This window comes from Apteryx rowi, unplaced genomic scaffold (assembly GCF_003343035.1).
Source record: "Apteryx rowi isolate R43461 unplaced genomic scaffold, aptRow1 scaffold_301, whole genome shotgun sequence".
Lineage (NCBI taxonomy): Eukaryota > Metazoa > Chordata > Aves > Apterygiformes > Apterygidae > Apteryx > Apteryx rowi.
Window position 1 is genome coordinate 961,580 of NW_020449431.1, and position 13,274 is coordinate 974,853.

General features: G+C 35.4%; 1 protein-coding gene across 7 annotated transcripts in view; it reads left to right on the forward strand.

Annotated features, from left to right (window-relative positions):
- Positions 1 to 13,274, forward strand: part of L3MBTL3 (L3MBTL3, histone methyl-lysine binding protein) — a 90,644-nt gene that overhangs the window by 58,771 nt on the left and 18,599 nt on the right. For all 7 annotated transcript variants that reach the window (XM_026070013.1, XM_026070012.1, XM_026070014.1 and 4 more), the window contains 3 exons: positions 3,852 to 3,954; positions 11,477 to 11,623; positions 13,048 to 13,212. In XM_026070013.1, coding sequence (XP_025925798.1) covers positions 3,852 to 3,954; positions 11,477 to 11,623; positions 13,048 to 13,212 — 415 coding nt within the window. The remainder of the gene's footprint in view (positions 1 to 3,851; positions 3,955 to 11,476; positions 11,624 to 13,047; positions 13,213 to 13,274) is intronic.

The following is a 13,274-nucleotide window of genomic DNA, read 5'->3' on the forward strand; positions in this document are numbered from 1 at the left end:
ATTTGTTTTATTCGTTGAAGTGGGAGGTCTGTCATAAATGAGACCTGAGATTGCAGGGAGAAGAGACTATTTCACGGTCAAGATATCCCTGTCTGTGCTGCTGTGCTTCTAGATAATGTTAGTGAAATCACTTTAGCCAAACTTTGAACAAGTGATTTTTTTAATTGAGTGCTGGTTTGAGGTTTATTTTAGGGCTTGAGACTCTAAGGTATGGTTTGCACAAGTACTGAGTATTCACAGCTGTGACTGTGGTCAGAAGGAGTTGTGCTTAGAAAGTACAAAATTCTGAGTAATGCTAAATACTCTGAAAAATTAAATATAAAATAACTCAGATAAGGCACATACAAAAAGTGTGAATGGGTTACCTGAAAGTCTCTGTACCTCAGTTCAGCATCTATAAAATGACAAGAAAAAAGTGTTTCTTCTCAAGAATGTGATCAGTGTATATTCATTAGTTTTCTGAGTGCTCCAATAGTACAGTGATGACTGCCCATTTGGAATTTAATCATTCTGCCTTCAAAGCAGAGTCTGAATAGGGTACTGTAAGTGCCAAAGCACAGAGTGAATAATGAGGAGGAAACAGAATGCTGAATACCTGTGTCTTAAGTTAAGATGTGCATTCTGTGTACCGAACGAGGGAAGAGTCCAGTGGGAAAAAGTAGTATATGATGACATAACTAAAAATGGTATCATAAGGCTAAAAACTGAATTAAGGTTCTGATATTTCTATCTTCTATGATTGAAAAAAAAAATTATTTTAACATAGGTGTGAGTGTAAAATGTATAACTTCATTTGTTGGAGGTGTTAAAAGAAAAAAACTATGGGTGTTCATCACGCACAGTGTGTCAGCTCCTCTAGGTGATGGCATAGGAACCACTGTTCATCTCTTTCAGAAAGTGCCTGGGAACACAGGTGGAAGTGATATTGTGATACTGGTTTAGCTAGAAAAAGGAAAATTGACAACATGACATGAGAGAAAGTGACCATTTTCTAAATAGAAAAAGAATTATTCAGTGCAGGAATTCTATTAAAATTGGTTTATTACTGAATACTATATTCTTCCAACAGTATGGCTTTGTATAATTACTGTAGAATATAGTATACCTGACAGAATATAGAATACTGTAAAAATATTAATATTGTTTACAAGGAAGTTAAAGGTCATTTGATGTCTTCTGAAAGGATATCAGAAAGAAGGAAGAAAATACTTTGCAATTTTTTTCTTCAGTCAATAAAACAGTCTTTTTAATGATGTGGTCCAGATCCCTGTCTTTAATACCAATGCTTTGTGTAAACTGCACAGTGTTAGTAGTATTTATCTACAGCATTCATCATAATGTTCTTATGTTTCCAATATTTATGTATTCATAGTATTTTATTGTAAGATGTAGTGAAGTGGTTGTGATGGATTACGACCTTTTTGAGAACAGGGAATTAAGAGCCAGGTATTAGTGTTGATTTTAATGCCATTTCTCAGGGACATTAACAGCAGCTTTGGTGCTTAAAGATGGACAGCCAGTTCAAGCCAGTATAGTGTCTTTAAAATTACATTTTTAGAAGGCTTGTTTGAATTTGTTAAGTAAAGAGATAACATTTGTAGTGAGCTAGTTTTTGCAAAACTAGAGCATCTGTGGACTAGGTTATTTTGCTTCTAGCACATGCCTTCCAATTACATTTATTTTCTTTTTATTTTTAAATGATTCTTTACCAAAAGTTTTAGCTCTTTTTTACAGAATTGGAGGGAAGTTGTGCTACTCATTTAAGGGTTTGCACAAGTGTGACTATTTATCAGACTTTTTTTTTCTATGTTGTTCATAGTGTGGGTACATAGCATTATAAATGGAAATGAGCAAATGGGAAAATTTTGATTTAATACTGATCTCTTTAAAAAAAAAAGATGAAAAATCTTTTTCCCTACTTTAAGCTAAATTTAATCTTGCCTTGAATATTTCTAAATTATATGAAAGGCTTCTTTTTTTCTTGCTGGTGAAGACTGTGTGAAGGAATACGTGATTGTATGAAGGAATATTTTGGTAATGAAGTCACTGTATCCATTTCTTTCTATATCTGCAGGCTGTTTGGCTTGATAGGCCAAAGTACCTCAGTAAGATCCTTGTGAAAGCAGAGGTACTTTGTAATTTGGATGTGCAAGTGGGAATGGAGGAATTACGATACTAGTGTTGAACAGTCAACAGATGTATTTTTCAGTCTTACAGTGAGCAATAAAATGAACTTTCAAATAAGAACACTGTTGTTTGATTTCACAAATTTGCACAGGATCCCAAGTGCATCCAGTTGTAAGTTGATCTGCCAGTAAACTGGGATCACAGAAATATAATACAATGCTACGTCTCATTATTGACAAAACAATGTACAAGCTACTTGTGGTAGCTTGTTTGTTTGAACCTTCCTGTTTTTCCAGATATTTCATGTTAAACTACTCTGTTTCTAGATTAAAGTGTCCTACCTTACTTAGTCATTCCTTGTAAGGAAGTTATTTCATATCTGGATAGAGAGAAGGTCAACAAGGACAAACATTTTCCAGTTATGCTATATTGAGATACAGCGACCAGAGATGCAAGGAGTACTTAAGAGATTTATGGACACAGAAAGTGGAATAATGACATTCTCTTTTGTTCTCTGGTCACTTACACTGTAACTCCTAACATTTTATTTGCTTTTCTAACTGTTACTGATCACTGAGTAATGTTTTCAGGGAACTATCTATTACAACCCAGGGATTTTGATCTTCCACATACTGGTCAACCCCTTCAGAGAACTGTGCTAGGTTGGTGAGGCAAGACTTCCACAAAAGTGGCTGTGTTAAATTCCTTCTTCCTCTGAGTCCGTTAACTTGTTATATTCTAGGCACAGATTTTGTATTAAAGATAGAAAAGTTACCAGTTCTCTAGTCCATTACAGCATTTTAAAGCCTGTAGAAGTCTGTAGACTTTAGTGTAGTCGTTGTGTTGTAGCATTAGCATAGGTGGAACATCTGTTTAAAAAGGCTTTTGGAATATCTTAAGAACATGTAGTAATTCTCCAGCTTTCATTACCCACCTTTGAGCAAGAATGTATCTTTCATCTAGCAAAATTTATTTGTATATATCTTTTTATGTCAATATTATTATGTGTATGGGGAGATGCAAGTTTATGTACTTTTCAAGTAAAACCAGGACTAGAGACCCTGTGCATGTGCAGATGTGCAGGAGATGTGCTTTTCAATTTCATACACTGTCTCTCACTTCCTGTGAAGCAATGGATTGTGTTTGCTTGAGTGTCGAATCTAATTTTGGCAGTTACGTGCCTAATGTCTCTACAGTGGTCATTGTTATCAGCTGATGAAAATTAGATAGACACATAAATTTAGAGGAGTAAAAATGTCAAAAATCTCCTGATGGCTTGTTCTTATTAATATTATTTTCAACCTCTTGTTTATTGGAAAATTCAAGCTAAGAACACAGAAGGTCAATACCAATTAAAAACAGAACCCTGTTTTCAGGCACAGCAGGTCTATGCTCTTGCAAAACAACCTGGTTCCAGCTACAGATCAGTTAATATGAGAGAAATTCTAAGTAATACAGTTCCTCTAAGATACACATTCTCTATATAGACATAGCTTTCCTGTGTAGGTTCACTCAGAATAGTTGTATTTCTCCAGGGGATTAGGTTGTATTAATCTGCATCATGCCTTTGCGGAATGCATTTTTTAAGTACTTTTAAATTAGGTTTTGTTTACTTATTTCTTCTTCATGTTTAATATGATGCTCTGGTATATCTGCGTATTTATATAACTTTTAAAATGTTGGTATCTTTTTTAATTTCATATGTAATTTCCCCTGACATGCAGGTCCCTTGGAATTAGTGGAAGCTTTAGAGCATGGAGGGTGTCCCACAGCAGGATGTAAAGGAATTGGGCATATTAAAAGAGCAAGACATATCGGCCATCATAGGTATGTGCTATGAAACTGTGGTTTTGTTCTTTCGGTTGAGTGATGTGTGCATATCTTTGTTTAATTGTGGTTTCAAGAAAACAGATCCAAGATGGAAAAAAATAAAAATCTTCTAAACCTAAATATACCATGATTTCAGTTGCCATGGTGAGCATGCTGAAATAAACATAAGCAATCTCTAACTTCATTTCACCATGGTGTGTCCAGATAAGGTGTGTCAAACATCATTTTTTGTTACAATCAATAGATTCAGCTACTCTGTATTTTGTTCCTGTGGGGATTGCTCAGCTTGCTGTTTGGATCGGAAAGTGACACAGACAAATATGTGTAATGCGATAACTTTTGTACCTTTTGAAATGTTGAGGGTGCTAATTTTATTACAGCTTAGATATTTTTCTTTTATTTTGTTGGTGATGGTAGAGATTTGTTTGTTGGCTTGAAAAAGTGTTAAAAAGAAAATTCCAGTTCATGTGTTCCTGAATGACAGCCTGAACGACTTGTTCAGTTCCTGAATGACTTGTATGTTGCTAAATATGCTTTTGTTGAACACCTTTCTGAAATATAATACAGAAACATGGACAGCCCAGCCTCTGCTCGAGGGGAGTTGACATAGGAAGAGCAGTAGCATGGGAGAATGGAATGGGGGGAGGGAGAGAGAGTGAGAGAACAAGTGGGGAACATTTACTAAGCTTTATATTTTATTACTTTTCAAATATTTACAGTGTGAGATGAATCCTGAATGTTCCAGTAAAGGAAATACAATTAATGCAACATGTTAGGTTGAGAATTAAATACCATAAATATCATCCTATAACCCTTTTGCAAATTACAGCTTTCAGAAGTTTTCTTGGAATTTTTCCATTAAACAGTTATAGGATCCACTAATGTTATAGCACTTTGTGCCTTCTGCTCTCACATGGCTGAAGTCTTGCTCTTTAGTAGAGAATTTTCCTATTCATTTTTTTAAAGTATATTGTTAAGCAGGTAACACTGCAATCTTTTAACATTTTTGGGTGGCAGGATTATTTCCTGTTGGCCAGAATTATGTTATAAAGTTTTGCTGGCATGTCAGCATTAGTTAAAGTCATTACGCATCCCTAACGAAGGTAACTGCCAGCAAAACTGTGTATATATGTTTAACGTGCAAAAGGCTTTTATTACTGCAAGAAGTTCTTTCCTACGTATAGCTTAAGGCACTTAAAGTATTTGTGTTATTATGTGGCAGAAGAACTCCTGATGCTAGTACAAGCTTTATCTCCAGGAGAGGATGTGGCTAGGATAGCTCCAGTGACAAAACCTGGTGTCGTGTGGACTGTGTTGTTACTTCTTTCTATCATGACAGTATGCCGCCTTGCCTTCTTTCTGATTATTCTCACCTATTTCCTTCTGCCTTTTTCCATCCATGTTTTTTTTTTCTTTTGAATATTTTTTCAGTTTTTCTGTCTTCCCCTTTGAGAAGTTTCGTTGTACTTAATATTAGTTGGTAGGGTAACTCCTTAAGCAGTCAAGTTAGTACTTATGGTAACCTGCTGCATTCATGGTCTTAGTCCACTGCAAATGTGAAGTAAAACAGACTTGCCTAAAAAGCTTCCTGGTTGGTTAGCTGAAATCCATTTTACTTCATACTCCGGTAGACTGAGTCTTGTCTGATTTATTAATACATCTGATCCATAAGGTAATAACTTCCAGTTCAGGGCATTAATTTCTTAACACTTGCTATCTCAATTACCTGTAATCATGTGAACATACCCCATTCTTAGCCCAAGGCTGGAACTTAAAAGATTAAAAGAAAATGTAAGTAAATGTGTCAGAAAAGTTTTTCATTTACATTCTTACCTATAAATAAATTTGGCACTAAAAATTTTAATGTTTTGCAGTGAAAGGATGAGTAAGAGATAGATGTCTAGTTAGTTCATGTATCCTCTGCTTTTATAACTAGATTTTTCCATGCTATTTAAAGCTACTATAATTACTAATCCTGAATACTGAGAAAAGAAACTCATTGCAATCATCTATTGTGTTTTATTTTTACTTTAGTCTTAGCAATCCTATTATTTACACATTGACTTATAGTTCTAGGGTATAAAAATATAACCGTAGAGATTTTGTTGATCGTAAGACAGAGGAATTTGCTGTTTCATAGCAGATATATTAACACTGTAAATATCTTATTCACTAACTATATTGGTTTTCTCTCTGTGCTGATACTGTTTTCTTTCTTGAATAGTTCGAGGAAGATAATGAGATTTGTTACTTATCTGGAGTCTACAGGTCTGAGGGTCCAGGTTATCCAAAAATTTCTGAAATTTTACCATCCCTTTCCTTCTAAATGAGCAAAGACATTTTGAAATTGCTGTAATTATCGACGTCAGGTTGCGGTCTTTTGGCTCTTTTATTTTGGCAACCTTGAAATGTATTTATCCATGCTTATCTCTTTTTCTTTTTTTCCATGATGAGATACAATGTCTATCTACAGCATAAAGGCCTGTGTGCCAGCAAGATGGTAATTTACTRTGCTAAACAGTTCTGAAATAATTTTGAAAGCTTGTTCGCTAGGAACCAGATGAAGGCCTTGGGTGATTAATTATGTGATGGGGTTAAAGCATTTACTTTTTGGAAAAGTTAATGATGTTAATGATGTCTTGCCATCATCACTTGATATAGGATTTTGTGCTGGGCAGTTGAAACTATGAGACTGGTGTGTGGGTAGGTAGCATTATGCAGATTACCTGCATATTTATGATAGATGGTGAATTTTATGCTGTCTGATACTTAATACATGCAATAATTTTCAAATCCTAGCAGTCATGCAAAGTGGTCAGTTGTAAAGTTTGTTAGCATTTTGAGTTAACTCTCCATGAATAAACATCAAAGCTGCTTTACTCCTGCAGTTCTCAACTGTTGCAATTTCCAGGTAATTAGAGTGTGTGTATGGTATTGTAGTCAATAAATAATAGTGTAAAAGCTGAGAAAGAATACAAGCTAAAATTTGTGTGGTACCACGTTCTTACTAGTGACTCTGTAGTTCTGTATTAATTGGAGACCTGCTACTGCCATCAAATAAACATGGCAAGAAATAAATGATATACTGAATTTAGGCAGCAAAGTGTAAGGTCAGAGGTCATTTTACCAGAAACTTTCCATGTGTTATGTAGCTGAATAAGTTAGTGTCTGCTGAAGATCTGAGTGTGCCAAGGTAGAAGCTATATTCTAAGAGCAGGGTGTCGTAGAAGCGCTGGAAGCCTTAGGTCCACAGTATGTTCCACTAGTTGGTTCAGTGTTTGCTAAAGTGATTCACGTCTTGAGAGTAATGGAAGGGCAATTGCAGAGGAACCACAAATGGGATATGCTATCTCTATGCATTTTTCCATCAGGCAGTTCTGGAAAGGGCTGATTATATAAAACTTGACTTGAAAGTGCTAGGCCCATGATCGCAGGAACTCTCTGGAATGTTATATAAAAAGTAGTAATCAGTGTATTGGCTTTACATTCCTGGTTCCTCAAGAACAGTTTTTTTTAATGTAATTTTTTACTCAACCTGCAAAGGAGTCTGGAAAGAGTAGCTCTCTTTCCACAGAAAATTGCAATATGAGCACATGTATTGCAAGCTTTCACTCTGCTGCCGTTTCAGTAGGATGCAAAGTGTATGGCAGAGAGCGTAATTGCCATGCCGCACTGATTATCCAGCACTTAGCTGATTACTCGCCTGTGTGGGGGCTTTTGTTAATGTGGATATTTGTTTACTTAAACAAGGGCTGAGCCTGCTGAAGCAGCTCAGGTGACAATTGAGTATCTCTATCACATTGGACTGAATTCAAAGCTGCAAAGCAGGGCTGGAAGGTTTATAGCTCTGTTGGACATATAGGAGAGGTTTCAAACTGGGTATCTGCTGCTGTTTCCTCCTCTTGCCATACTTCCTGTTTCTCTGACAGACCTTGGCACCTCTAAGTCAAGGATATCTGATCATTTTGAAAACTGGCTTCTGAGTCTCTGCAGTTTTCAACATCGTGCGTTAAGGCAAACTGAAATCTGGAGCAAAAATCCAGTTTCAAGTTGAGAGAATAGTTAAAAACCGTAATGTAATTTTTAAAGAACCTACGCATCAAGACTTTTGAGCCCTTGAGATAAGTTGTCTCTAAAACTTACACCCCTGTATAAATCAAACACTTCTATTATGTAGGAGTAACAAGATAAATTTTTTATTCTTTGTAGTAGACAAGTTAAACTGAATTGAAGGCTGGAGGCATTGAGGTTCAGGATTTACTGACTGATCTGAACCACCAGCTCATACACAAGTTCATACATGCTGGGTTTTGTTGAAGCAAAACTGACAGTGGAAATCATGAGGGTTTTTTTTGTTGCCCTAAGTAATAGTAACATCAAAGGACTGTTATGGAGATTTTTAAACAAGATACAGTAACTTGAGTGATTAATTACAAAGAAAAACTCATATGAGTCTAGTGCTCTAAAGCATCGTTAATATTATAGCTGTTATTGTCTGATATTGACTGTCATTCAACATCTGTTTTTTCAAAAAAATACTAAAGAAAAAGTCAGTATATAAACAAGGAAGTTCCAGCGAAGGACTGAATTTTGAGGCTTTTTCTTATTTTGTAATTTAAAACATATTAATGGTATTGGTAAACAGAAGACTTCAGCTAGGAGCTGAAATTGTATTGTCAGTTTTCATTGTAATGTAAGGCTTGTTTATTAATACACACCTGAAGTTAAATATGACATTATTTTGTAGTGTTTTCTTGAGAGAGCCTCTAACTGTGAGCATAGAAATCCAAAAGAAGATTGCATGTTTTGCCTGTAGCAATAGCAAAACTGGTATTAAACAATATATTCCTGAGTTTCTGATAACTTTGTTTTATCACAATGGTACTAGCTTGTCAAAGCAAGTACTTAAATCTCGTTGGCATAGCCCTCTTGAATCCTTTTTCTGAACAGGAGCCTGTATCTTTCAGCTGTTAGTTCATGTGAAAGGGAAAAGAGACATCATTGTGATAGATCCAGCAATATAAAGAGTCGAGACTACAGAACAACTTTCTGTCTTTCCTAGTCTCCCTCTTTTCTTCCCATGCATCAATTCATGTTCTTTTGTTCTTTTAAAATGTCTCACAGACACTATCTTAAGACAAACAAACCCAGTAGGTAGAAAAAGAAATGTAAGTAGAAGTATATAAACAAATCTAAAAATGAAAAATTCTGTTTAATAGAAATAAGAAATGAAAATTAAATGCTCCAGATTACTTTTTTTTTGTATATTCTGTTTCAAATCTTTAAAACTATTTTGTAAACAAGAAATACTATATTTCAAGCATAGTGCTTTACACTCCAGACACACTTTTGGCTATATCTTATGCTGCTGTTTAAACTTCTGCTATGAATGTTTTTGTGCCAAAAGACTTCAGTGCCTAAAGAATTCAGAGGAGGTGCTGGGACTGCTGTTCAGTTCCTCAGAAAAAGGCAAAGATAGCTGTCCTGTTTTTCAGTATGTTGCTTGGGGAAGGTTCTGTGTCACTTGAGAACACTGTACAGACTGCTGTGGAATGCCATCTGCTTGGAATGGCATTAAATAGAGTTCTAACCTTGATTAGAAAAGCAGAAATAGTGTTCTTCCTCTGTAATTCAAGTTCAACAAAGCCATTTTTTAAAAAATGTTGGTGTTGTTATRTTTTCAGATGAACCAGCTGAAAAAAAGTCAGACATGCTATTTGAATCTTCTCTAGATAACCCCAGGCAAGGACAGACTGACTTGGTTCATATAGCCTTAAGGAATTTTCTCCTATTATGCTAGTGCTGAGGTATATCTAATTTTCTACCAACTTACTACTTATATTAGTAGAACCAAAATTAGGTTACTGTTACTGGTCCAACTTCATGGTATGAGTTGATTCATACTCACTGTGATTCCAAAGGTTCAAGGGTAAATGAGAAGGCAAATGTGCACTATATTTGTATAAAAGGCCTTGTTTTTATGCTGTGCTTTGTAAAATGAACACAATAATGAAAGTTGTTTTTCCATTTTTTGTAAATTGGAGGTGGCAAGGCATATTGCTGGCAAGGTAGATTGCTGTTTATATTAGATAGTTTGGGGAAAACGGGGTGTGTAACAATCAGTGAAGCAGATGAAATATTACAATGGTTTGTGGAAAGGCAGATAATTATATTTTTGAAAAGAGAATGAGCAAAATCCCAGTTGGTGTTTTCTTATATTTTACCATTGTAGAGGTCCTTGTAATAATACACATGCCTAGGAAAGCATAATTTTTATATTATAGCTGGTGTCATAGCTGATTAGCTACAAATAGAGCATCATGCTTAATACAGCTTCTCCTATATCTTAAATAGAGATTTGAAAATTTGGTAATTTGTTGTTCACTGTCATGGGATATATATACCTTTCAGAATTTGGGGCATTATCTTAAAAGTATGAGTATTTAGCCTGACTAATCAGCTGGACATTGCATAGTGTTCTTTTAAAGACAGAATGCTCGTTCAGTCCCACGTGTTTTGGGTTGCTGTCATTCTCTGTCCTAGCTTGTGGAAGGACAGGTTTTCTGACTTTGGGAGGTACAACTTCCACATTTATTAGAATAATATTTACCAGCCATTCTTAAAGCACTGTGTCAAATTCTCTCCTTCACTAACTGGAGTTCAGTGAAGTAGGGAGTGTAGGAAAGAGTGTGAAAAGCACACATTTAATGCAATATTGCAAAATCTCATTTGCAAAGAAAAAGCGTTCACTGCAGTAAGAAGTCCACCATACCTCATACTGCGCCCTTGCAACACAGTACAGTTTCTTTGTGGACATTACATAATAGAAATATCTTCCTTTGAAGGACAAATAACGACAGGAGTGTGATTTGGTTATTTAAAGGGAGGTGGGTATAGTCAAAGGCACCCTGTATATTATGTGTAAAATACATGATCACAGAATAGTTGCTGTGGGAAGGGACTTCTGAAGATCATCTGGTCCAACCCTCAAGCAGGGTCAGCTAGAGCAGGTTGCCCAGGACCATGTTCAGTTGGGTTTTGAATGTCTCCAAGGATGGAGACTCCACAACCTCTCTGGGCAACCTGCTCCAGTGTTCAACCACCCTCACAGTGAAAAACGTTTTTCTTATGTTCAGACGAAATTTCTTGTGTTTCGGTTTGTGGCCATTGATTGTTTCTTGAAATTCTGTCAGTGTATGAGAGAGCACACATGCATCTTAACAAGTATGTTACCGAACATTCATCAAGCAATTTTCCAGAATGTATACTGTAATAGAAATTAATATAATTTATGTTATGTAAGTTGCTGCAAAAGAAAATATGAAAAAACATTCCGGTTGAGGATTTTCATCAGTGTATTTCATAACACTTTTATGTATGACAACACTATTGCATATTTTCTTATTTTATATATGTTAACTGCTTCTATAAAACTGATTTCTAATGTACTTTCATTGAACTGAGTGAAGTCTGTAAAATGACTGAAAATAAGAAGACATTTCTGTACCTCAAATTCCAGTGCAGTCAGCTGTCCATATTCTGAGATCAATTTGAACAAAGAGAGCCTCTTACCTGATCGGTTAAGTGGGGAGATGCCTGCAACCAATCCTGGCCCCAGAAACAGAAAAGTGGAAGCTAGTGAAAGATCCACCTCTCCTGTAATCAGGTAATTACAATCAAAGCAGTATCTGTGCTAACAGCAATACAGCTGTTTATTTCAGTGTTCTGTAAAATAATTTATAGGTGTGTAAGGGTTGTATAGTTTCAGAAACACCTGTCTATTTATCTGAATTTTCATTTATGGGGAAGGAATGGTTTTGTCAGTGCTCATGGAAAAGGTCACTGAACTGACAAAGATTGATACTGATCTTATTACGTATGATTTAACAAGAATTCACTTTCATTTCTCTTAACTATGTGGACTGCTAGGTGGTAAATTACAATTTCAAATGGATTTTTTGCTGGTTAATTTCACTTAAGAAAATGATTTGTTTGTGTTTCTGTTGTTTGCTGGGGCAGCCTTACTGACATGAATATACATGAGTGTTGCTCTTCGAAGAATAGCCACTGTAAATTTTGTTGTTATTGTGGGAGCAGGGAATGAAATTACCGGAAATGAGTTTTGCAAGAACAGTACTGTAACAGTCTGTAACTAATGCTTTTAGAAGGAACACTAGTACAAAAAAATGGATGTGATACCAAGAGGCTTTTCAGAGATGATTTTCTATCAAAAATTATAGATACCGACTTCTGTGCTTATTTTGGGTTGGGAGGGGATACACAGAGAATTTAAGAAGAAAAGGAAGTGAAGAGAAGCTTTCCATTCTTTTCAAGGCGTACATTAATATATGCCATAATGTGAGTGCTTATATTGAAGATGTTGYGCAGTTTTCACTGTAATGACCATGTATTTTCTATATTGTTAATATTTTCAGTATTTTAAATTACAGTCTTGGAGAGAATTTCAGCTCTGTGCTTTAGAAATAAAATATTCAGCTATTAAAGAGCACTGCCTGGTTTGATTTTTCTTGTAAGTGTAGAATTGTAGAAATCAAAAGTGAATTAATCATCCTCTAACAATTAACCTGAATACACTCCCAATGAAGCCAGAAGCAGTTTCACCAGTATTCTCTGTGATGGGGACAATGTCAATTACTATTTTTTTCCTTGTCCAAATTGAGAGATTGCATAACATTTTTAAAGGGTCCTAGCTGCATGGGAGTATATTTTGAAAAGGAGAGAAGGGATGGGAGGGAAATGATACTACAAATTTTTGGGTGTTACAAACATTTGAAGTGGATAGTTTATTATCAAAAATAATATTAGGCAAATTCTGTTCCTTTTGAATCGTCTAAAAGTTTTACCTTTGACTTCAAGAGAAACAGGAGTTCTATACTRTGATTTCTGAAAATCCCTGGTATGCAATTTTGTTTGTGGAAGGTGAGAAGCTTTTATGTAACTTTAAAAGAAAATTCTAACAGCTTGTATTTCTTTAATTACACTAATAAATCTTTAGCCATAGAGAAAATAAGTTGAACAACAACTCAGCTGCTCTCAGCTTTAAACATGGTGTTCATTTGTTTTAAACAGCGATAGAAAATGCCCTAGTCCTGGTCATATAGGCATGAAATCTCCAGCTCATAATCGATCATCTGGGAAGTCTGTATCAGAAATGATTAAGCAGGAAGATCCAGAAAGTAAATCTCCTTGCAGGAAGCCTCTATTATGTGATGTGAAAGAAAAGAAGCCATCTGGGTAACTATCAGTTCTTTTCAAAGTATGGGTTGTTCGGAGACTGTCAACATAAAATGCAACTT